We start from the raw sequence: 25,040 nt of genomic DNA on the forward strand, positions 1-25,040 counted from the left end.
TTTCATGATTTTGAACAATGGTTTTGAAGGGAAGACTCTGAACTGGGAAAGGTTAGATAGAAAACAGCTGTGTTAGATCATACGGCCTCCTAGCGCTTCAACAAGGTACAGGCTATCATGGGGGAAAAAAAAAAAAAAAAAAGTGAAGTCAAACATTAACTATGGGGTAATGGAAAAAATACTGAGCTTGAAGTATCTGCTCGTCTACTTCCTGAGATATAGGACTTAACATTTCTACTGCTTCAGTGTTCTCATCTGTAAACTGAAGAAAAACAATGCCATGTTTCACAAATCTGTTGTGATTATCAAATGAGATGTAAACTGTGAAGTATCATGTTATTATCAAACATCTGAAGTGAGTTTTGAATCTAGGTCTTCAAAACTTCTTTCCAATTAAATATTTATTTTTACATAATCTAAAGTTCTATTAACTATAGAACTGCAAAGGATAAGACAAAGTAAAAAAAAAATTAAATTCACAGATTAATTACATTTACAGCCAGTGGAGAAATCAATGAATTATGGTTATACATGCATTAGTAGAATTGTTTTAAGTAGTTAAGATATACTCAGACCACAACTGCAATTAGTAAATGTTATAGGCAAGTGAGAAACAAAAACAAACAAACCAAAAAAAAAAAAAATGCAATAGCATTTTAAAGAGCCAGGCTTATAACAGTGTTTTTGTTCAAGTTTAGTGACCCACAACTGATCATTAAGAGCCGACAGGTCAGGGATCAGACACTGATACATTATCCAGGAATAAACTGATGGATGAAGGAGGACAGATCAAGCTAAGAGAAGCACCTAGAAAGGTATAAAAACTGAGGTTACAACCCGGATGTTTCCTTTTCTGGTCTAAGGTCACTAGGCTATATGTAGATGTAGATTACTTTTTCTCATGCGTAACTCTCGGGCCCAAGTTCAAACATCCAGCAAGAAAGGTACTCCTTTAAGTAAAATCCAAAAAGGCAGAACGAGCTGGAGAAAAATACTGGAGCAGAAAACAAGAGCAGCTGAAACGTGGATGCAGAAGGGATTCTGATTAGTAGAAGGAACAGCCAGCTGTTAGGTCTATCGTTCTGGTTAGTAAACTTGACGAGTTTATTTTCCTTACCTGAAGACACATATGCTCTTTCAGTTGAGGCTGGCATGCCAGTGATGATCTCTGCAAAAAAGAAAAGGTGATAGAACATTATGATGTATAGTCAGGAGGCTGGGAGCCAGTTCCACAGCCGCCTTCAAACAAAAAATGTGTGTAAAGGAAGGAAGTATTGCAAGGGGGTGATGAAAGCCCAGGCTTTTATCCATACAGAGAGTGAGAAATGCAAAAAAAAAAAAAAAAAAGATTGTCCGGATAAGTAGTTCTTCTTTCTTGGGCAAAGAGCATGAGATGGACTGTGCAAGAATAACTAGGAAGAATTACCGCCCCCACTGGGGTCAGTGGAGAAGAATATATGGTAAAGAAGCTGTGGGCTCCTCTTCAGAAAGGAAGACAGAAATGGCAGGACCAAGAAAAATCGAAGCTGAAGGATCAAAGCTGTGGTTAAAATTTTTAAATTGTAGATCTCAGGAGAATCACATTTTTGTTCAAATCAAAACCAAGTAATGTTTCTGGTTGGGGTTGATGAAAAAGTCAATTTCTGGCATAAAAAAACTGCATAAAATTGCCAATGGCAATCAAGATGTGTCTTATCATTTTAGGAACTCAAGGCAGGGCACAGAGTAAGTAGGCAGCTCCCACCTCGAGGAAATGCTGAATCAATCTGCACACTTCTGGACATACCGTTATCACGGGAATTGTGACAGCATTGTTCAAAGTTTGACTTGCTTTCTTACTGCCTGTATGATGGAATAAAGGACAACCACATTATCCAATTCTGTCTTCATTCAGTTCTTCCAAAAAAGGGCTTCAGTTTGTTAGACTCTAATGTTTTCAGAAAGGCATACTTTTTTATGAAGCCTGGAAAGATGAAGAGATGTAATGGCAGATATTATTCAAATTTCACTGTGTGTATTACTGTCAAGTGATTTAATGCCATTCTACTATTTACTGTTTATTAACAGGGCAAAAAGAGAAGTTGAATCTGTTCTGATAGATATTACAAAATCTGCTAGATCCTGCTAAAATCCTAAGTATGTCTTATATTATCATTTTATGTAGGAATTAATAGCCTGTTAATCATGGAGCTAGAAATGCTCACGATCAGTATAGTCATCTTTAAATGTTGATAAGGTCACTGAGGGGGGTTTCCATGATGGAACTAGTCTAATAGGTGTGATGGATTAATTCAAGTGGCAATATTTTCAACCTCAGAGGCTCTAGGTTTTGTGGAATTGGAAAAAACAACAACAACCAAAAAAATGGCGTGTGAGATTCAGCAGGAGTGTTTAAGAATAAGCAACAAGTTAAATGAGTATATATAGAGATTGGAAATACAACTTTAGACAGACGAGTTGTGTTTTTCTCATGCAAATTAAATATGAACAGTCCTCTCTAATGAAGCATTATGACAACAAACCATTCAAGGTGCAAGATGATTATCAAGCTACCAGTCGCCTGCATCAGCTCTTATAACCACTAAAAATGGGACATGGGGAAGGGAATCAGAACGTGAGGGTGCATGATATCCTTGGGACTTGGTCAAGCAGGATACATTACAGAGGATGTTCTGAGTGGTCCTAGAGCAATTTTCTGTTTCTGAAGCAATTTTCTGTTTCTACAACGAGCTTTCTTGATTTGGGCTATAGAAGATGAAATGGTTTGTCTTTGGGGAGGGTCTAATTGGAGAGAAACCTTTTTATCGAAGAGCCACAGTATTTTTCTTTCTCACTGAATAGCTAGAAGAAGATCCAGGTTTCTAAGCTAATGCCCACATGGGGAGAGAGGCTTTTTCATTCTGTTCTAGGGACTCATCAATGACACAACAGCCAGACTGACATAGCAAGCTCAGGATCACAAAAATTGTGGGAAAATCCCAACCCTAGTATGAATATCAAGCCTCTTTTCAACTTTGTTTTTGACAAACCAAGTAGCTGTCCATTGTGACCTTTCCCCAAAACCCCGAAAAACAACAACAACCCAGAATCAGCACCCTTCTATCTCCAGCATCAAAGATCTCAATGGGAGGGAAGGTTAACCATAACATTTCCTTTTTAAATTGAATGATACCTAAAAATACCAGAACAGGAGGTTACTATAAAGATGTATCTACACAGAGACAACTTAAAATAACCTCCCTTCCTAAAATTAGATATTTATCCTGGAGACCTTAAAAATATCTTTAATAATTATGGTTCTAAATAAAAGCCTTTTGAAATATCTTGGGGGTAACACAAGGGCAGAACTTATCTAGTTCTATGTTAAAAGAATGTTGCCAATAAGAAAAGTTATTCTTTTGGATTAAAACCACTCGGCAAGCATTTTTAGGTGTGTTTTGGGTAAAATTCATAAATTTCAAAAACAATCTTTTGTTACAAGGGTGATGGAAAATAATTTTATTACAATGACAGATTTTTTTTTATTGTCACAAATGCAATATTGCTTTCATTTTAATGGCCAAATAATATACTTCTATATATATGTATATAAAAGAATATCTATATGCACATATATTTATATACATACATAAAAAAACATACATATACGACATATTCATTATTCATTCATCTATTGATGAACACTTAGGTTGCTTCCATTCCTTTTTTTTTTTTTTTTTTATTTTCCCACTGTACAGCAAGGGGGTCAGGTTATCCTTACATGTATACATTACAATTACATTTTTTATGACAGATTTTTAAGAATATTATTTAGTCCTGAAATCCCCTTGATGTTTATTTAAGCAACATATTTTCCCCCTTAGTAATTTGGTATATTAAATCTGTTAATTTATAAAGGACATCTCTCTCATTTAGTGCAAATTAATAGGGATTTAGAATCATTAGGAATTGAACACAGCTGAGCAACTTCTGCTGAGTAGGCAAGTAAACCTATGGAACATTAGTGTATTTGTAATGTTTGAGTGCTTTTTTAATAACTGGATCTGGTCTCAAGAAAAAGTTGCAGTGTCTGAAAAATAACACCTTCTGGAAAGAAATTTTTCTAATTATTATGTATGCCTGATCTGTTTGAGATTTCATCATGAACATAATACACTAAATATAACTATTTAGCAAAATATACATAAACTCATACAAGCATACATGTGATGTATCTGTGTTTATTTAAATATCCAATTATGTGACTCTTTATTATTCTAAAGTTACATTATTATACATTAAAAAAATTTGATCAAGTCATTGTTTTAAGATTTAAGATGGGCATAGTTAATTATTAGCACTGGTAAAAACGACTTCAGGAACATCCTTAAGCATCTTGAATTCTTCCTCATAATGAGGACTCATAATAAATGGTGTAGAAGCAGAATGGATACTATGCATTGAAAAGACAGTTCTTTTCCACTTTTATTACTTTCCCTATTACCCTTCATGGGACTCCAATATAATGCAAAATATAGGGAGACTACTATACAAACCATAAAAAATATTTTATGGGCTTTTCAGTATAACTCTAGGTTGTTCACCAATATCACGGCATTTCCAGCAACACTGTCAATGTGGCTCATCCTCATAAGCCAATTTTTTTAAAGGGTCAATTGATATATTAATCCAATTTGGTGAAAATAATATTTTTTTTTCTGCTCATCTAAAATGAAACAGCTATTTTATTGCTAGGAGCCCAATTGCTCCTGTGGGATCTTGTATCTCACTCAAATAATTTTTCTCCTGATTAAAAAAAGAAAACCTAGTAGAAGATATGATTGATTAGTTGCATATTCTCCTATATTAATCTTTTAAAAGACAGCAGTACTTAATTAATTCGAAAACCAGTTAGGTTTATTATTCTTATCCCTAATCCGATGTCCAGGAGTTTTTATGGAGCTTTTTAGCTAATAATTAATGGCTAAATTAAGGTTTCTTCTATAAAGACCAAGCCAACTAAAATACAAATTAAAATGAACATTCAGTGTATGATCTAAGCAAGGTGTATGTGGCCTCCTAAACTACCATATTTGAATTTATGGAAGGAATCCCCTTTTAATCCATCATGACATGATGACGGTCTATGAGATCCTTCTTTGTATGAAAACTCAAATGGACTCTATTAGACTTACATAATATGATAAATAATTTGCAGACTGCATAGGTTTATATCTATTTACAATATGACAAATTCTTTTTTTCAAATAAGGTAGGGGTTAAAAGACACTGGAAAAGACTGAAAATATATAAATTCCTACAGCAAAATGATTAGCTATATGTACATGATTTTCTAAGTGCATGAAAATATTGGAAATATGGTCATTGTTTCACTCAAGCATATAATGATTCAAGGGGAATTTCTCAGCTTTTTTTGAATTATTTCATTTGTATGTAGCTGCTAACTAAGCAGATCTAAACAATGAGTTTCACTGCAGAAAGTTCATCATATTGGATGGAAGATTTCTATAATCTGTGCCAATTTTATTCTAATAGTTATACAGCTATTTTTATGATTAAAAAGTGTCAAGCAGTAAGCTCATCTTGTTTTCTCTTGTTTTCCTAAAGAGAAAACAGAATGTCCCATGCATTTCACCCTCTAACCCCTGCCATCTCTCCTAGAATCTCATCCCAAAATACAGACATCTCAGTGCAAAAAAAGCATCTTGTGAGAATTTAAGTAAATCACAAGAAATTCGTTGAAAAGAATGATAATCAGGATTTTTTCCAGCTTTTTTTTTTTTAAGTTTTATTGAAGGGTAGTTGATTTACAAGGTTATAATGATTTTTGCTGTACAACAAAGTGACTCAGTTATACATGTACACACAATTAGCTCACAGTCACATACCTGAATCTTTCATCAAGGCAACCTACATTGAAATGATCAAACCAGAATTTCATACTTACTTGAGAAATATGAGAGAGATGAAAGAGACCACGCATGATAAACAAAATGATTCTTATTTTTCATAGAAAACAAATTAAAATCTCAAGAGTAGTCTACATAATATAATATTTTGGCAACATGTTCTTATTTTGAAGTCTTTTTTTCCCTAAGAATCCCCTCCTCTCCCTACGGTGGGGAGAAATAAGTCAGAATTCCACTCTCAGGCCAAGTCAATGGTAAATACACATTTAGGAAGAGATGGTATGGCCAAGTGGCACCTTCTAACCACAGTAGAGTGTTTTTGTTTTTGTTTTTCTCTCTGAAAGTGTTTCTGTGCAACCTCTGCCCAGATTCCTAGGGAGACAAGGATATGACAACACAAAGAAAGTGAGTTTGAGTTCCAGGGAGCTCAGGACCTGAGCTGGGCTTCCCTGGAATACCAGTCTTGATTTGAACATTACAAATTTCATAGACTGCAGTGGAAGAAGGTTAAGATCAGAATGATTATGTATTTTCCTTCTGTTTGTACTACAACTAACCCCTTGAGATGTAGGGAGAAAAGAGAGTCTTCTGATGTGCAGAACGGGAGGCTGGCTTGGGTCTATCATGGTACCTGCCAGCTCACAGGCTCTGATGAGCAGCAATGCAGTACCCACAATCTCCAAAAAGAGGGGCATTTCTAGGCAACCATGTTTCCAGCTTCACTGTCCTGGCTTGAGCCCACCTGATGAGAAAGCACTCATGATTTCTAAGCTCTCTGGATGTTTCCATGTTGTCTGGCAAGGTCATTTCTGCCAGTCAGAGTCCTGCTATGGTGAATTTGATTTGGGAACTAAGGCAGGAATCATCCAGGAGGAGTCAAAACTGAAAGAATGCCTTAAAAAGAGCCATGAATAAGAATATGGACAAATGGGATCACAATTAGGTCAAAGTCTAGAATTATAAAGAAGCATAGTTGAAAGCATGAGCGGTTAGGAAATATAAGAAATAGGAGAAGAGTTAAGAAAGTATCTGAGGTACATGAAGGGTAGAGACTTGAGAGAAAAGCTGCAAATTCCTGGTGCTCAAACTCATAGATATGCCCTGGGCAGCATTTTCTCCTTGAGTCCCAGTTATAACGAGATTTCAGTTCTTCCCAATGGAATCCCTCTCTTTTTATGCCTCACACCGTTTTCTCAATTTCTGTTCTTCACAAACCAAAGAATCTACCTTAATCATTCACAAACACACAGGTTTTGTGGGGGTTTGGGATGGAAATGTTCTGAAATTAAGTTGTCATAAGGGTTGTACAACTATAAATATAATAAAATTCATTGAATTTAAAAAAAAAAAACAGTTCAGCATAGAACAACTAGAACATAGTATAGAATTTAAGACACATCCTAAGTCTCTGTTTCTTTGTAAACACAGTGAGGGTTGGATAGGGATATACTATTCCTAATGTTCTAAGAAGAAAAAAACAAAACAAAACAACCACTGTAATTGATTCTTCATTCTCCTCTTTCAGCTGCTTCCAATAAGCCAATAAGAACCCAATCTCTAAAGACTTTTAGTTGGTTAAGAATGACTTTCTTACAATATTCCATGAATTTCTCTTTATTCTTGTCAGATTAAAATGGTTCACTATCCAAAACATCTCTACTTTCATTTCTCTATGCTTTATAATTGGTCAATACTGTATCAAAATTCAAAATAAATTTTTGAATGAATTAATATGGAAAAATAAGATGGACATCTCTCCTGGGAAAGAAATGTGAAAAGCCATATTAACAAAATTCCAGCACCCCAAAATTAATAAAAAAGGAACCCTATGAGTTCTTTGCCAGGAATAATATAGTGGTAAATTCACTGCTTAATCTTATAACTCAGAATAACATGGAGAATTAAATATAATCCTACTCTAGACACTCAGTGAGACCATGACACTTACTTTAATTCTCTCTTCCTGGGACTTTATAATAGGCATAGCCACATAATTAATCCCAGTGTCCAAATCATAATCAATAGTCTTTACCTTGAAGAGACATACTAAACCAAGCCACTGACCAACTGAGAATAAGCTGTTAAACATCATATAGAAGAAAGAATAGAATAAACCACTGAAATTCACTTTAAATTTGTGTTTCAAGTTGCATCCTATAAAATTCCAAGTGGGGTGAAATAACACAATCAAACTATTACTGCTTAACCTGTGCTGATTAAAAAGTAAAGTGATGTTGCATTTAGTCAGATACATTTTATTTTTTTTTAGTTTTTGTCTTTTCTAAGGCCACACCCGGCGGCATATGGAGGTTCCCAGGCTAGGGGTCTAATCACAGCTGTAGCCACCGACCTACGCCAGAGCCACAGCAATGTTGGATCCGTAGCTCACGGCAAGGCTGGATCCTTAATCCACTGAGCGAGGCCAGGGATTGAACCCGCAATCTCATGGTTCCTAGTTGGATTCGTTAACCATCGAGCTGCGACAGGAACTCCCAAGTCAGATACATTTTAAATGGCTTTTACATTTAAAATGATAAATACAGCCCCAAAAATAGTCATGAAAACCACTTTTCCCTGTTGTCCTCTACTCTCAGTTGAAGGAGGTATTTAAAATGAAAGTCACGAACCCTGATTATGCTGCCATAGAACAGTTCGTTGGGAAGTACACAGAAGACTAAAAATTAACCTGGATTTTCCCAACCCTGCTCCATATTTGTATCTCATCCCTTCTCCTTATTCTATCCAGTCAACTGGTACAAACAACATCAGTCTCCTAAGGCGTTAACCTCTAAAGTTACTTTTATTCTTCCCTTGCTGGTCTTGTAATTTTTTTCTATCCCTGTAAGAGATCAGGGCTTGGCTGTGGACATTTCTCATCTCCAGCCCAGAAACAGCACAATTAGGCTTGTGGAAGCAGCAGCAAAAAAAGCACCAGAGATTCTGAAGGAGGATTTTATTGTTTCAAGAGATTTAGATGCTCACTGCTAGCTCATCACCAGCTTTTTCACATGACTCCATCAAGTTTTGGAGTATTAGGGTCTCATGAACAGAGAGCCACCAGCTCTGGTGCTTTGCTTTTCCTTACATAACTCAGAGAATTTGTTGGAGGATATGGGGCACCTTCTGCCTGCAGGTAACTCATTTACTTAACAAATAACCCCAGCATTTCTCTCAGAAAAACAGAAGCTGAAGCATCTACATAGTAGGACATCCTTTGCCTCTAAGACTCTTAATTTCCAAATTAAGAGGCCCCCCCCAAAAAAAAACCAACAACAATGGTCCTAACTTTCTACTACCTAGAGCCAGATGTATTAAAAACATATTTAAGAATATAAAATTTGCCAGGACTATGTCAGAACTGTATTCTGTTTACCCACACACAATATACATGGTTTCATACCTAATGTGCATACATATGTAAATATATACAATATACATATATTCACATATATGCATTCTGTATATAATTTATATATATATATATATATACACACATATTCAGTTGTTGACAGAACAAAAGATTTGACTGCTGTCACTAACTTAAAGTGGAGGTATTGTCTCTCTTTTAGCAACCCATCTTATCACTGCCATTCATAAGTTATTCAAATCTTTAAAAAAAAATCCATGTATATTTCAGGTCTATTTCACCTTACGGAGCAAAGCATTTTATGGAGGACACACAAGATACTTGAAATATGATTTTCCTTCCATGATTTTCATTTGATCACAATGAGACTTAACATATTGACATATTACAAGTCTTACCACATACCTTGATTACTTCTCTTACAGAGTGAGAACTAGAATGTAGCAGGTCTCTCTTACCATTTGAGTCCACGATGGTGATATTGGCAGAGGCACTGTCATTTCCTAACTTGCTGATCACTTTGCACATATATTCTCCAGAATCAGCCAGTGATGCTTTGTTAATGCGAAGTTCAGACTTCCTATAAGATCAGGACCAAAGTGGTATACAGGGATCATCAAAATATATTCTCTGTAGTTTCAGAGTTCTCACACTCCCCCTCCCCACTCTAACAGACCATGTTAAAACACAATATGCTGATGCACAGATGATGATTTTACCAAGAGTAAATGTGAGATACATCTCATTCAAATTATACCCTGGACATAGTCTTAATTTTATCACCCCATCAGCAATTTAAAGGAATTATTTCCAATTTTTTAAATTCCTCTAGCACCAGCACTAACCACGCTATAGCTCAGAAATTTTTTTGTCTTCCCAATGGTAAATTCTCTTTCCTCTCTGTAGCTCAATGTCACCAGCCACTAGGGTTCAGGAAGATAAAAAAGTATAAAATCATTTCTTACAAATCTGGTAAGGACAGATACCTAATGAAGGCTAGAATAGATTAAAATGTTTTGCACTTCTTTAGTCTCAGCAGGGTAACATCAGGAATTATGTTAATTTTTTTATTTTTTTGCTTTTTAGGGCCACACCTGGGGCATATGGAAGTTTCCAGGCTAGGGGTCGAATTGGAGCTGCAGCTGTCGGCCTAAGCCACAGTCATAACAATGCTAAATCCAAGCCACATCTATGATCTATGCCACAGCTTGCAGCAGTGCCAGATCCTTAACCCACTGAGTGAGGCCAGGGATCGAACCTGCATCCTCACGGATACTAGTCAGATTCCTGACCACTGAGCCACAATAGGAACTCCAGGAGTTATGCTAATTTTGAATGAAGAGGATTTATCATTTTCAAAAGAAAGGGACTTAGTCATTCTTTAAGAAGATTCTCATTGCTGGGAGTATAGTACCATACAAATGGTTCTTAATACTGAAATAAATATTCATGCAACAATAGCACACACTTTTATGACACTCTGCATATTAAATCAATATCTGGCACTCCTTTTGAGCACAGGCAGCACTGTGATTTGTTTCTATCTATGTTTCACTGTTGCACATAGCCTATAATTTAAGCAGTCTCTATGATTTAAAAACTCAGAACTACTGGGATTGGCTTAGTGTTTATTGAAGCCTTTTTAAAGTGTCCTTGTACACAGGAGCCTGGGTTTTTGAGAGGGGCATATGAGAGAGAAAAGAAGGCAGGAAGCTAAGATAACTCTGAATGACATGCAAACCTCCTTATGGGTCACACCTTCCAAATTTTTAAGTGAATTTTCTGGTCTTCTTGTCATATAATGAGTCAAGTGGGATCAATTGTTCCAAAGTTATTTCTACTCTTCTCCTCCAGTCTACTGAACTGAATCACCCACCCACCTCCACGAGTAAGTCTCATGGTCCTCCACCATGGTGCTTTTGCTTCTGTCATTTCTTCTTCGTAGAATGGGGACCCTATACCTCTACCCATCAATGATGAGCTGATCATTAAGGACCACCTAAAAGTGTCAATCTCTTCATCAAATATTTCCTGATCGTGAAGCCACAGCTACTTGTCTCTCCTTTGTCTATATTCTGACAGCCCTGAGCACCTCTCTCATGAGAATCTTCTTAAAGAAACATGGTAATCAAATTTACAGTTAACAGTAATTTATAGTTGCCCTTAGAAGGATAGTTCTGAAAAACTAAATTCTCCTAAAAGACCTAGGCAGTGTTTACTGGAATACAATTCCAAGTAATGTAAATAAGTGCTATGCTTAAAAAGCAAAAGAGAACAAGGGGGAAAAACAAGAAATTTTCTATACTCAAATACATGTTGCTTTAAACAAACCAAGATTTCTTTACAGCCTACCTCTTAGTCATTTTTATGTGAATAGTTACAGTGAACTTCTAAGGCAGGCATGACAAGTGACTAAGGGATTCTGTAGAGACACCCTTGGGAATTCTAGGACTGAACATCAATGGACCAAGACCAAGAATCAATTTAATCAAGATAGGCATAACAAATACATTCAGCTTTAAAAATCAGTAGCAGACATAGGGGCTGAGAGAGATGAGCCTTGACAACAATATATCCAGAAAACAGGATTTCAATTAGCTACACGTTTACCATTACTCTATGTTAAACAACTACTTTAAAAAGAAGAAAAAAGAAACAAATGCACTGTTTGGCCAAATTAATATTAAAACAGCATAAATCAAATTGGATAAAAGTCTCAATACATTGCTCACAGGCTGGATCACATCTAGCGTATTGAATTACCTTTTGAAATGTCATTTGATAAAAAAAATGTCAATAGCTAGAGGACTTTAGAAGAGGGTGATTAGAATTGAATGGGAGAGGGACAGACTAGGGGTTTGGGACTGGCATATGCACACTGAGGTATGTGGAATGACTGGCCAACGGGGACCTGCTGTATAGCACAGAGAAACCTACCCAGTATTCTCTGATGGTCTATAAGGGAAAAGAATCCGAAAGAGAATGGATGTGTGTACATGGATAAACTCATCACTTTGCTGTACAGCAGAAATTATCACAACATTATAAATCAACTATACTTCAATAAAACTTTAAAAAGTGAAAAAAAAATGAATAGGGCCTAGAAATCTTCACTACAAAAGTCTGTTAAAGAAACAGAGATCCCTCTGGCAGACAGCTCTGAACAAGATGTGGGTAGCTATTTAAATACCTTTCATCATTGTTACCTGGAAAAGGAAATTATTTGGAGAGGTTCTTGAAGGTAGAATTATGTCTTACAGGACAAAGAAGGAACATTTTGGATGACATATAAGGAAGAACCTGTTGAGCATTCAAAAGTGGAGAGGAGGTCATATGAAGACACCCTCTTTGGACCTTTCTCTTTGGAAAGATTCAAGTCTGGAAAGCCACTTCCTGTCAAGCAACTCCTAACAAGAATATTTCCATGTGGAGAAAGATTCCTTTTTTTTAGAGCTGCACCTAGGCATACGAAAGTTCCTAGGCTAGGGGTCGAACTGGAGCTGTAGCTGCCAGCCTGCACCACAGCCACAGCAATGCCAGATCCCAGACATGTCCACGACCTACACTGCAGCTCATGGCAATGCCAGATCGTTGACCCACCGAGAGAGGCCAGGGATCAAACGAACCCTTATCCTCATAGATACTAGTCTAGTTCTTAACCTGCTGAGCCACATGTGAACTCCAGTTTCAATTATTTTTGAAAACACATATGCTGTTTTAAAATGAAAGCTCACATCAGAGCCTCATCTTTAAAAATATTATGAGGAGAGAAAGTGTTTATGTCAAAGAGGTGGTAACCATTTTTATAATTCAACGGATACTCAAAATTCTCCAGGGATGCCCCCTTTGAACTCCAATGATATGTTTAACCACAAGATTCTTCAATCCTTGGGTCCTAGTGTAGGAATGGGCAGTAGTGAGAGAGTAGAAAACCTTTCTTGAAAATTATACACTGCAACAGTATCGGGCTTTAATAAATATAGGTATAATAGTCTTGTTTTACTTTCCTCAACAGGCTACCACAACCCACCTATAAGAAGAAAGTTAACTTGGAAGAATCACTGAATTCCCTTCCAATAATAAAACTGACTTTTTGTTCTTTAATTGACAAGTTACCTGGGATCTGAGAGGGGTTGATATTTTAGTGGATTTTCATTTTCTAAAAGCTTTAAAGACTAAATTCATGTAAAGTGTTTAAAACAATGCTTAAAATAGAGTAAGTTCCCAATAAGTGTTCGCTATTATTCTAAATTCCATTCTACATTCCTGCAGTTTTTACTTTTTTGTAATAAGCACGCATTGCTTTGGAATAGGAAAAAATAATACAATGTAACAATAAATTAATACAAATATTTACAAATGAAAAGTGAAAACATTCATATATTTTTTATATCAAAATGCAAATGTTGTTCTTTCAATTAGGGCTCCCTGAAAAGTCAGATTCAAGGTTCCAATAGCTACCATCTCATTTTTCTTATTTAACTTGATTCTTCTTTCTTTCTTTCTTTCTTTTTTTTTTTTTTTTTTTTGTCTTTTTGCCATTTCTTGGGCCGCTCCCGCGGCATATGGAGGTTCCCAGGCTAGGGGTCAAATCGGAGCTGTAGCTGCCAGCCTATGCCAGAGCCACAGCAACGCAGGATCCGAGCCGCATCTGCGACCTACACCACAGCTCATGGCAACGCCGGATCGTTAACCCACTGAGCAAGGGCAGGGACCGAATCCGCAACCTCATGGTTCCTAGTCGGATTCGTTAACCACTGCGCCACGATGGGAACTCTTTGATTCTTCTTTCATGGTTTACAGGCTAAGGCAACTTAAATGCACATAGAAAAGTTCCTCTCGCTTTATGTAATTCTATTCCTCTGATCTCTAAGGGATCATATATGAACTCGTGTGTGCATATGTGTGTGTATGTGTTCAACACAGCTTCAGATGCTGTTGAACTGCTGATGATGAGAACGGTGAAGAAGAGAGAGAGGGATTTTATAGTGCAAGTTAAAGACTGTCACTCGCCATTGGGTTCTTCAAGAAGTCACCTGCTACTGTAGTCAGTTTTGTGTTCCAGTTGACAAGAGGCAACAATTACACTCTATAGAACCAGATGCTGCATAAAATGTCTCATATAAATGTTATGAAATAGGAATTGGGTATTCCCATTTTATACCTAAGGAATTTGAGATTTTCTCACATATAAAGTTAAAATGACCTGCCAGAGTGGCTCAGCTAATAAAAGAGGGGGTATATAAACTTCTTTTACAGGTCAAAAAAACCTGAAATAATGGAAAAAAATGAAATAATTCCTTAATTTTTTTTTTAACTTGGCCAAACCAATTTGAATCAATTTTAAACAAAATTAAATTACAAAGGAGCAGAAATGAAGAGCTGGGACTAAGTTAGGGCATCCGAAAGTGTGTGCCATATAAGAACAACAGGAAGTCAGACTTTAATAAGGCTAATGTAGGATAGGTATGCAAATGAGGCTGGCCAACTGGATGACCCCAAATAGGGTTTGTCACATACTAAGCTCTTTAACCAGTTTTCTTGATCAAAATCATCCACCAGGCAGAGGAAACACGAACAAAGGGCTAAGCAGACATTTAAGACTAGGGTCGTTTCCATTTCTTTTAATTGGTCCCACACATTGCTTAGCCAAATAAAATAAACAAAGGTTCACATGTGAATGCAAAAATCATAGGAAGAACATGCAGAAATGTCACTCAGTATGAGCAGGGGCTGAAGGGGGATAAGACTTTACAAAATAATAGCAATTCCCTACTGGTATGAAATCTTTTCATAGCACTCGGGGATTAAAAGAAAATTCTGGCTGCTACGAACAATCTAGATGATAAAATAGGAAAAAGAAACCTAGATGGAGGATTGGAAGAGAGTCAAGGTTTTACTTGCAATAAAGAGAATCCCGGGGAAATCCTAAACCTCACACTAAAATTCACCTCTGCTTGTGATCACAGTCTAAGATAAAGTTTATCCCTTCTCAGCCTGTTGGCTAAAAGCAAATGTGGTAAGATAAAAGCTTGAGTCAAGTAATCAAGCAACTGCTACAAATCATTAACATTTTGAGTATCTCATAATGAGAAATTACGAGTATGTAGATGAAGCTAAAAAATAAGAAGGCTTTTTATTAAAGACTTTACCCGAAGCCTAAACATACCCTCTCCTAATGTTATGACCTTACTAGATACTATAGCAAAACCACAAGTCATTATGAAAAGACATGAGACGTAGAGTCAGATCAATGTCAAGTCCAAGTGGTACCCTTCACTAACATTATATCTATAGGAAGAAACCTAATTTCCTTCATTCTCAGGATTTTTTAAATAGGTATAATAACAATAGTATTCATTCTCTTATATTTGTAAGTTGAAATCATAGAACACCTTGCATATGCTAATTTAGATTCAGTTTGGTCCTTTAAAATAAGGTGACTGTACTCATTTTCTTTTAAAGGTACAACTTCAGAAATAACTACATACACAATTCTGAAACTCAATAAACTGATCACATATCAAGGAGCTGCCCACTTTACACAAAATATCTTCTTTTTTTAGAGGGTAAAATACATTCACTGTTTTGCCAAGAGTGATTTAGAGTCACTTTCCTTGAATAAAAGCCTTTTCGCTTCCCACTTAATTCTTTCCAGCAAGGCTATTGTTTAAAAGAAGCAATTTTTGAATATTGGTCTTTCCAGTATAATGTGGTTTTATCAATATGTAGGCAGGGCTCTTAGCTGTCTAGGCCTATGAAGCCCATAGGAAAATGCTTTTCTGAATACTAATGACACTTGGATATGTCATCCAAGCCCTGTAACAAATGAGCTCTTGACATAGACATGTGGTCTTACAAAACCATATTCATTCTGGGCAGCTCACATTTTTGTTGTTCCTTTTTTGTCACCTTATCTACCCAATCTTCTTCTCTTCAGGCACCCTCACACCGCAGCTGCTTTGTTCTCCTCCTTCAGCCTAGAGCATCCTCTCCTCCCTCCCTGCTTCTCCCCTTCATTCGGGAAGCCCCCACGGCCCCTCACTGGGACCTCTAGCCCATGTGTGTCAACCTCTTTCTACAGCATCCCCTGATTATCACTAGAGTAGAATTTAAAACTGAGTGTTATAACTGCCTACGTTTACCTTCCCTCTGGAGGCCAAGCCTCTGAGAGCAGACAGCACTTCTTGTCTATTTCTGTGGACCGAGCATCTAGCCCAGGGCGGACACATAGCATTTGGTCCAACGAAGGGCAAAATTTCCCATCTGCTCCCCCATTGGCCCAACCCAGCTGGCCTCTTTATTGCCCTATAAACAGAACTTGCTCCAGACTGTGGTTTCTGCTCTTCTCTATAACCACCCATCCACCTCATCCCACACACCCAGCTAGAGGGATTCTCTCTCTGCAGCAGAGTCAAATCTGCCTTCTCACAGTGACTCCAGAAGCTTTGGGGGGGGGCAGTCTCCCCCACTTCCCAACTCCCATGGCACGTAGCTCCGTAACCTACAATTCAGTGCTTAGATTTTTTGTCTGATATAAAGTGCTAGATATTTCACTTCCCTAATTAAATCTTGACTTATGAGAAGGCAGAGTTAAATAATATAAATGATATTTTTTAAGACCACTATTTGTAAGTAGATGGGCTGCTTAAAAATCTTGAAGCTCCCCAGCTCTAGTAGGGTTTCAGCAGCACATGATTGCTGGAACTCCTATGTTTTATTTAAGGCTGAACTAGATAATCTCTCTCTCTTTTTCTCTAGATAATCTCTTTATATGAACCCCTGGGTATAAAGATAACACTCTATGAGTCTTTCATTTCTCCACATCCCTGTAATACAAGCTTTTTTGTGGGCACTTAAATATTTTTGCTCTCAGATGATAGCCACACAGAAACGAATGAGACATCACCCTGTGTGTGCAGATAAATTAGTTTCTTACTAACTTGGCTAAGTGACGAAAAACAAAACAGACACCAAAATCTATCTAAAAGTATTTTGTTGTTGTTGTTAAACCTCTCTATAAGAATCCCACTTGTTTTTTCCCTGTACTCACTCTATCTCCTCCTTCCCGCTCCCATATGGACACATGTTATTAAACACGTCTGCTTTCCATCTTTAAAGAAGGAATGAGGCACTAAGGAATCCAAGAAATAGATCTGTGTTCCAGCTTAATCATAGCTAGCTGTGTGACTCAAGGCAAGACAACACGATTTTGACTCCTATTTCTCTCTCTCTTTTTCTTTTGTTTTTAGGGCTGCACCTGTGGCATATGGAAGTTCCCAGGCTAAGGGGTGAATTGAAGATGCAGCTGCCGTCTTACACCACAGCCACAGCAATGCCAGATCCAAGCCGTATCTCTGACCTATGCCGCAGGTTTGGCAATGCCAGATCCTTAACCCACTGAGTGAGGCCAGGGATTGGACCCACATCCTCATAGACACTACACTGGGTTTTTGACCCACTGAGCCACAACAGGAACTCCTCACCCATGATTTCTTAATCTGCAGAATTAGAGAGTCACCATATACAGTAAACTACCCTTACTACCTACAGGAATGTTGTAAAAAACAAACAGGTGAGACCATGTGTAAAAACACCCTGTCACTTTACAGCATTAATTTTTATATATTTGAAGTACCACCTGCTGCAAAAAGTGATGTTATATAATTCAGCTGTATTATACCTCCAAATCAAGAGATCTTGCTGACATAATCAGTAACAAGAATAAGCAATGTAATTAATAAAACCATGGAGACCAGGAAAATATCCCTAATTATGGATAGTATAGTCATTAAACACTTTGGTAAGATTAAAGTATATTTCCCTTATAATCACTTTGTTTTCTCTTGCTCATGTGTGTGTGGGCACCTTTTGGTAGATGTCCTAGAAAATCAAAATCCAGGGGGAGATTCTTTCATTGCTGCTTCTATGATCACATCTGGGATTTCACTGGAATTCTCTGAAGTGTAAGTGGAGAAAATGTAATCTTAAAGCTAGGAACCACTATGACACATGTCATATTAATTAAAGGAGTATTTACAAGCAAAAATCTAAGATATTCAGCTCTTCCGTAATTTCAAAATGTAGTTTGATGTTGGAAGGAATATTTCTTAAATAAAGAGGTAAATAAAAATGAAGAGTATAGGAATAATAAAGGAGCATCATTTTAGAGTAGGTATAGAATATACCTGCCAAGATGTTACGGGAAGTCTTGTGAAGCTGTTCCAAATATGGATCTCCTCAAGGAGGGCAGGGAAATTTAAGATTCTTGCTACCCAGGATATCTGCTCCAATGATGATGCAGTTTAATAGAATTGTCAGTTAAACATTCTATCATGTGTTAAACTCTGACTTGAATGGATAAATTCAACCAATCGCTTTCTAATTCTTTCCATAAATCTAGGAATTTATTGATCTTTATGAGGACGTACACAGGCACTGGTACTCTAAACAGGATTTTAGGATCTCACCTATTACTATTACAACAGCTGCCATTAATGCTATCTTCCCTTATCTCTTCTATTTCTGCCCACACCCTATAGTTCTAGTTCTTCCCACATCCATCCTTTCCTCTCCTCATCCAGGAGATATTAAGAGTGAGAAACTTCAGAAACTTTAAATTCTCTTCTTATTAAGTTCTGGCCACCTCACAATGAAAAATCTTTTCATTTATTGTGTATCACAGTTTTTGATGGTATACTTATTTATGAGACTGTAAATTTTTTGTTTGTTTTGTCTTTTTGTCTTTTTAGGACCACACTTGCGACATATGGAGGTTCCCAGGCTAGGGATCCAATCAGAGCTGTAGCTGCTGGCCTATACCACAGCCACAGCAACTTGGGATTCGAGACGCATTTGCAACCTACACCACAGCTCATGGCAACACCAGATCCTTAACCCGCTGAGCAAGGCCAGGGATCGAATCTGAGTGCTCACGGATGCTAGTCAGGTCCATTAACCAATGAGCCACAACGGGAACTCCTGAGGCTGTAATTTTTATATTTGATATCGTTCTACTGCTAGGCATTGCCCCTGCTCTGAAATGCTTTATACTTACCCTGGTCTTTTTTGTATCTTAATGTTTTGTGGCTTGTTCTTTCGGTTTAACTCATTCCCATTCTTGAACCATTTGAATTTGAGAGAGGAGTACTCAGAACTGGTCTCACACCGAAGCACTAGTTTGGAGCCTGCAGCGGACTCTTGACTTTTCATCTCTTTCAATCGGGGAGGCAAGGCTAAAAAAGAAAAGAGAAGGAAAAATGTTCCGATCACCTGGTTAATCTTGCAAAGAGAAACATTCATTTCTATGAGCCCGATCAAAAAACCATTCCCAAAGGCTTTACTCTCTGAGAGGCACGAGAAATGGGAAAGGAGGGTCAGCCAAAATATATCTCAACTTAGAGAATAATATGCTCAAATAAAAGATATTCGGGGGAGAAAAGAGAACCTCGTTTTGAAAATTATGCTTTAAAACAGACTCAGGTATAGAGGACAAACTAGCGGTTACCAGTGGGGAAAAGGAAGTAGGGAGGGGCAAGAAAGGGATAGGGAATTAGGAGGTGCAAACTGTTATGTATAAAATAAGCTACAAGTAGGAGTTCCCGTAGTGGCGCAGTGGAAACGAATCCGACTAGGAACCATGAAGGAATCCCTGGCCTTGCTCAGTGGGTTAAGAATCTGGCGTTGCTGTGGCTGTGGTGTAGGCTGGCAGCTATAGCTCCGATTTGACCCCTAGCCTGGGAACCTCCATATGCCGTGGGTGCGGCCCTGAACAAAGAAAACAAAACAAACAAACAAAAGCTACAAGTATACATTGTACACATAGGATATATAGCCAATATTTTCTTAAATAATTCTAAATGTAGTAAACCTTTAAAATTGTGCATCACTATATTACATACCTGCAATATACAATATTATAATCAATCCACTTCAATAAAAATTCTTTAAAATATTCTAAAAAAATGTATATGTTCAAGATAATAATTTCCTCAATATTCCTACTCCCTGAGGCCACTAAAAATCCTGAACACTGCTCATTTCAAAGAATCACAATCAGATTTCCTGTCCTGGCTCAGCAGAAATGATTCTGACTAATATCCATGAGGATGTAGGTCTGATCCCTGGCCTCGATTAGGGGGTTAAGGATCCAGCATTGCCATAAGTTGTGGTGTAGGTCGCAGATGTGGCTCAGATCTGGGCATTGCTGTGGCTGTGGTGTAGGCCGGCAGCTGTAGCTTCAATTCAACCCCTAGTCTGGGAACTTCCATGTGCTGCAGGTGTGGCCCTGAAAAGCCAAAACAAACAATAATAATAATAATAATAATAATAAATAAAGAATCAAAATCCTATGCTCAAGAAGAATATGTAACTGGGCCATTATTTCTAAAGCACATTCACATCCCATATCACAGCTTATCTTCATCATAGTTCTGTAAATAGGTACAGCAGGTATAACACCCATTTTTGGAATGGAAAGTTTAATTTCAGTCACAGGTAAATGTCCATGGTTATAACGTTCTGGGGAGTCAGACTATCCTTTCACCAGAAGTAGCCCAAAGACAAAGAGAACTCAATCTTCTAAGATCTTAATGCTCATTTCTTCAACACAGAAAGTCTCTGTCAAAGTCACTCTTTTATTGGACCTGCAGTTACTGTCCCATAGACATTGAATGACCATTCTGGATGACCACCACACTCTCGCCAAACTGCCAGTTTGATTGGATTTCACCCTTCTAAATCTAAGACAGACTTAAATTGCGCGTTCGTTTGTAATGCACTTTATACTATACGCTTACATACCATTCTTATTTTAAGTAAGATTGCTTAAAATAATATCTATTCTCTACCAAAATATTTATGGATAAAACGCTATAATATCTGAGATCGACTTCAAAATAAAATGGTGGTGGGGAATTGATAGGCATAAAAATGAAACAAATTTCCCAAGAAATTGATCATGGTAGAAGTTAGCCAATAGGTAGAAACATTGGTTTATCACATAATTCTATATAGTATCCCAATCTTTTTGTAATAAAACAGTTAAAAAAATAAAAGCATAACAAATATTTTTTCCTTTGCACACAAAATTTCACTTACTAATCAATACCACAGAATCTGAGATCTCAACATCTCTGTTTGCAGTGAGTCTTAGGAAAGCCAATTACAAAGTCTACTTCTGCCCCAGTTCAGGACTTAATAGGAAGCTAATTCCTCAAACGCACCAAAGGAGGCTGGACCTCCTGGATCCAGTGAGCAATTACTCATGGCGTATAGTGACCAAGACTCTGAGGACCGCAATCAGAGCCACATTAGAAGCGAACAGGAAATGGAGTACCTTTCCTACTCTGGGAATGTTTGTTTTTCTACAGCTCTGCCTTTACCAAGCAAGTCCAAAAAAAAAAAAAAAAAAAAAAAATCGGAAAAGAGCACATGAAGAATAAATTATAGCAAAAACCATTTGAACATCATGACTTCTTAGCAGTGTTTCTAGCATTACATATCCTTCTTTTTCACTTACTTGGAGGCTGCAAGATAAGGTGGAGAATCAGACCCTGAATGTGGAAACATAGCAGCAATTTAGAAAATGTATTTCAGCTGTTCTTAATACCTGCTGCTTTCCTCTGGTTATTATTTTTTTTTTTTTCTGACAGTTTGAAAATAAGATTTACTTCCTGAAGAGCTTTCCTAGGGGTCTTCCTTTTTTTTTTTTTTTTAAGCTGCGCCTTAGGCATGTGGAAATTACCAAGCCAGGGACTGAACTTTCGTCACAGCTGTAACTAGAGCCACAGCTGTGACAATGCCAGATCCTTAATCTGCTGTGTCACAAGGGAACTTCTGTGAGTCTTCCTTTTAAGACATGGTCTACAAATCTCTATTTCAGAGGGTTTTAAAAATAGACTAAATTCTCATCTATCTGGAAGAGTGTTTGTATATTCCTATTAACTCCTTAAGATCATTTTCTTTCTTTCTTTCTTTCTTTCTTTCTTTCTTTCTTTCTTTCTTTCTTTCTTTCTTTTTCTTTTTCTTTCTCTCTTTCTTTTCTTTCTTTTCCTTCCTTCCTTCCTTTCTTTCCTTTTAAGGGCTGCACATGTAGCATATGGAGGTTCCCAGGCTAGAGGTTGAATCGGAGCTGTAGCTGCTGGCCTACACCACAGCCACATCAGTGCAGGATCTGAGCCACATCTGCGACCTACACCACAACTTATGGCAATGCCAGATCCTTAACCCACTGCGTGAGGCCAAGGATCAAAACTGTGTCCCTATGGATGCTAGTCAGATCTGTTAACCGCTGAGCCACGACAGGAACTCCCTTAAGATCATTTTCAATTTTGTAAGCCCAGTAAAGGGTTTTAAAGAAATAAATCTGCTAGCATTAAATGGCACCAAAAAACCAGTTTATATATATTAAGAAGAATAAATCATCTCATTATTTTACGTACAGATTTAAAAAGAATCAGTTTGAGGGATTTTTTTTTTTTTTGGTTGTTTTCATTTAATTTTGCATTTAACTTGGCACATACCCAAAACCCTCAAGGTTTATCCACTTGCCTCTATGTAAAATGTTCTAAATATTATATTTCAAATATCCTTAACTCTCAATAAGCACCCTGTTCGCTCACCTACCACTCCATTTGTTTATCAATACAGTCTGAAAACAAATCTACTAGATTTTGATTTCTTATTTGAAATCTTCATGAAATCCGTTTGCATCTCTTTTTAATTTTTTTCTCTTATTCCATTCCTCCCCTTTTATTACCTCTCATCCCCCCTAAGCCTTATGTCTTCACTTATTTACTTCTTATGTCTTTATGAAGAATCTTGATTTCAAATGTGAGGAAACAATTGGACAAATTCAAATTGAAGGATATTCTACAAAACAAGTGGTCTAGGCTTTAGGAACGGCAATGTCACAAATGACCAAAGACTGAAACTGATCTAGATTAAAGGAGACTGACAAATAAATACAAAGTCTAGCTACTGATTGGATCTTGCTTCAGGTGAAAAACAGTTACAACGAACATTACTGGGATTATTGGGGAAATCCGAATCAAGATATTATACCAAAATTAAATTTCTCATATGTGATAATTACATTGAGATCATGCGGAAGAATGTCCTTGTTCTTAGGCGGCATCTGCTGAAGTAGTTAGGGATGAAATGTCATGATGTCTACAACTAAATTTCACATGATTTGGCAAATAAGGAAATACATGCAGATACACACACATACACCCAGAAAAAAGAGGAGCCACGGTTTCTCTTAGTTTTTCTGCCTTTTTCATCTGGTCTTTCTGATGTCAAAAGCTCAGGCTTTCATTAAGAACTTTGAAAGTCTTGGCTAAGTTTGCCATCATAGAGATTCTTGGGAATATTTATGTTACAATTTACAAATGTAGCTCTTAAGACTACATCTTCCATTTAAATTCCATGAGTGGTAGGGCCCTGAAATCTTCATATGTTCAATCTGATAAGCATGCCACTGGGGCTCCGATCCCACTAGGTCCTTTGGTAGGAGGAAAATAGTCACTCATCTGGCAGGTCAACACATTCTGTCCTTTCCTTTGGGGGTTCATGTCCAGGGAGCAGGACATCCTTTGTTTAGAGATAATCTATGATATAATGAGGCACAAACCTTCAGATACAGGGTCTTTCTTAGCTAAAGTACCCACTCCTTAAGCTGATCCTGATGTACCAACATTTCTTAATGTTTGGGACCTTGCTATACCTCTGTTAACTAGCCTGAGTTTCTGTCCCTTGCATATAAGTTTCAAGACTGTCACAAGTACAGAAGTACCCTGCTACTCCGAGTTTGTATCCCTAGAAATCCACTTGTAATAATGTCCCTGCTGCATCTTCAGGGGATACCATCCATAGATGGTATGAGGATATCCAGCTTTTCAGAGAACAGTTGTTTTAAGGAGTCAGCTCAAAATCCTCTGTAGCATAAATGGAGAAACAAATCTGTGAACCACCAACCCAGCCACATAATTGTACTGTTAGCCCATGGATGTTCTGCTGTCAGTGGTACCGTCTGGAAAAGTACCCTACAAAGTTCCTCACTCATTCCAGGTGGAGCCCAAAATGCAAGGATCCTTAGACGAGGCAACAACTTAAATTCTTCTTCATCTTCTCATATAATCACACCAGCCCTGGAATAGCCCTGGATATTTCACAGACTAGACAAAAATACAAACTAATATTGAGCACTTATGGTCTGTGTGGTTTTTCTCATCTATTCATAATGAGACAATTTTCAATAGGGTAAATTTTCTTCCATTAATTTACAAAATAAGAACAATACTAGAATACATTTTAAAAGCATGTATGTTTCTCCTATATAGTCTTCTCATATAAAATAATCTTCTTCATTTCACTAAACAAAACAAAACAAAACAAAACAAAACTACTCCATCAAGTACTTTCTAACACTCACTTTATAAGACCAGAGGTATTTCCTAAACTTGGGGGCAATTTTTTTTCTTTTTAAGGGAGTACTTGGACTTAAAAACTGCAAAAATGCTTTACGGACCTTTCAAGTCTTTTTTATTTATTTATTTATTTTTTGGCCACACTCAACAGCATATGGGAGTTGCCAGGCCAGGGATCAAATCCTAGCCGCAGCTGAGACCTACACCACAGCTGTAGCCACACCAGATCCTTAACCCGCCATGCCAGGCTAGGGATCAAACCTGTCCTGCCACAGAGATAATGCTGGGCCATCAACCCACTGCACCACAGCAGGAACTCCTTTCACTTCTTGT

General features: G+C 37.3%; 1 protein-coding gene across 23 annotated transcripts in view; it reads right to left on the reverse strand.

The window, feature by feature from the left end:
- The window catches only part of NRG1 (neuregulin 1), a 1,062,032-nt gene that overhangs the window by 144,974 nt on the left and 892,018 nt on the right, over positions 1 to 25,040 (reverse strand). For 20 of the 23 annotated variants that reach the window (XR_014829932.1, XR_014829929.1, XR_014829930.1 and 17 more), the window contains exons 2-4: positions 19,334 to 19,511; positions 9,735 to 9,856; positions 1,118 to 1,168 (exon numbers count right to left, since the gene is read on the reverse strand). Coding sequence is in view for 19 of the 23 variants with exons in the window: in XM_085000112.1 (XP_084856238.1) it covers positions 1,118 to 1,168; positions 9,735 to 9,856; positions 19,334 to 19,511 (351 nt within the window). In the remaining 4 variants the exon portion in view is untranslated. The remainder of the gene's footprint in view (positions 1 to 1,117; positions 1,169 to 9,734; positions 9,857 to 19,333; positions 19,512 to 25,040) is intronic. The other 3 variants (XM_085000102.1, XM_085000101.1, XM_085000110.1) reach the window with 1 other exon arrangement.

This window comes from Sus scrofa, chromosome 15 (assembly GCF_054392235.1).
Source record: "Sus scrofa isolate SSC_HxYL_T2T_F1_AM1 chromosome 15, Sscrofa_HxYL_maternal_Yorkshire_Landrace_v2.0, whole genome shotgun sequence".
Lineage (NCBI taxonomy): Eukaryota > Metazoa > Chordata > Mammalia > Artiodactyla > Suidae > Sus > Sus scrofa.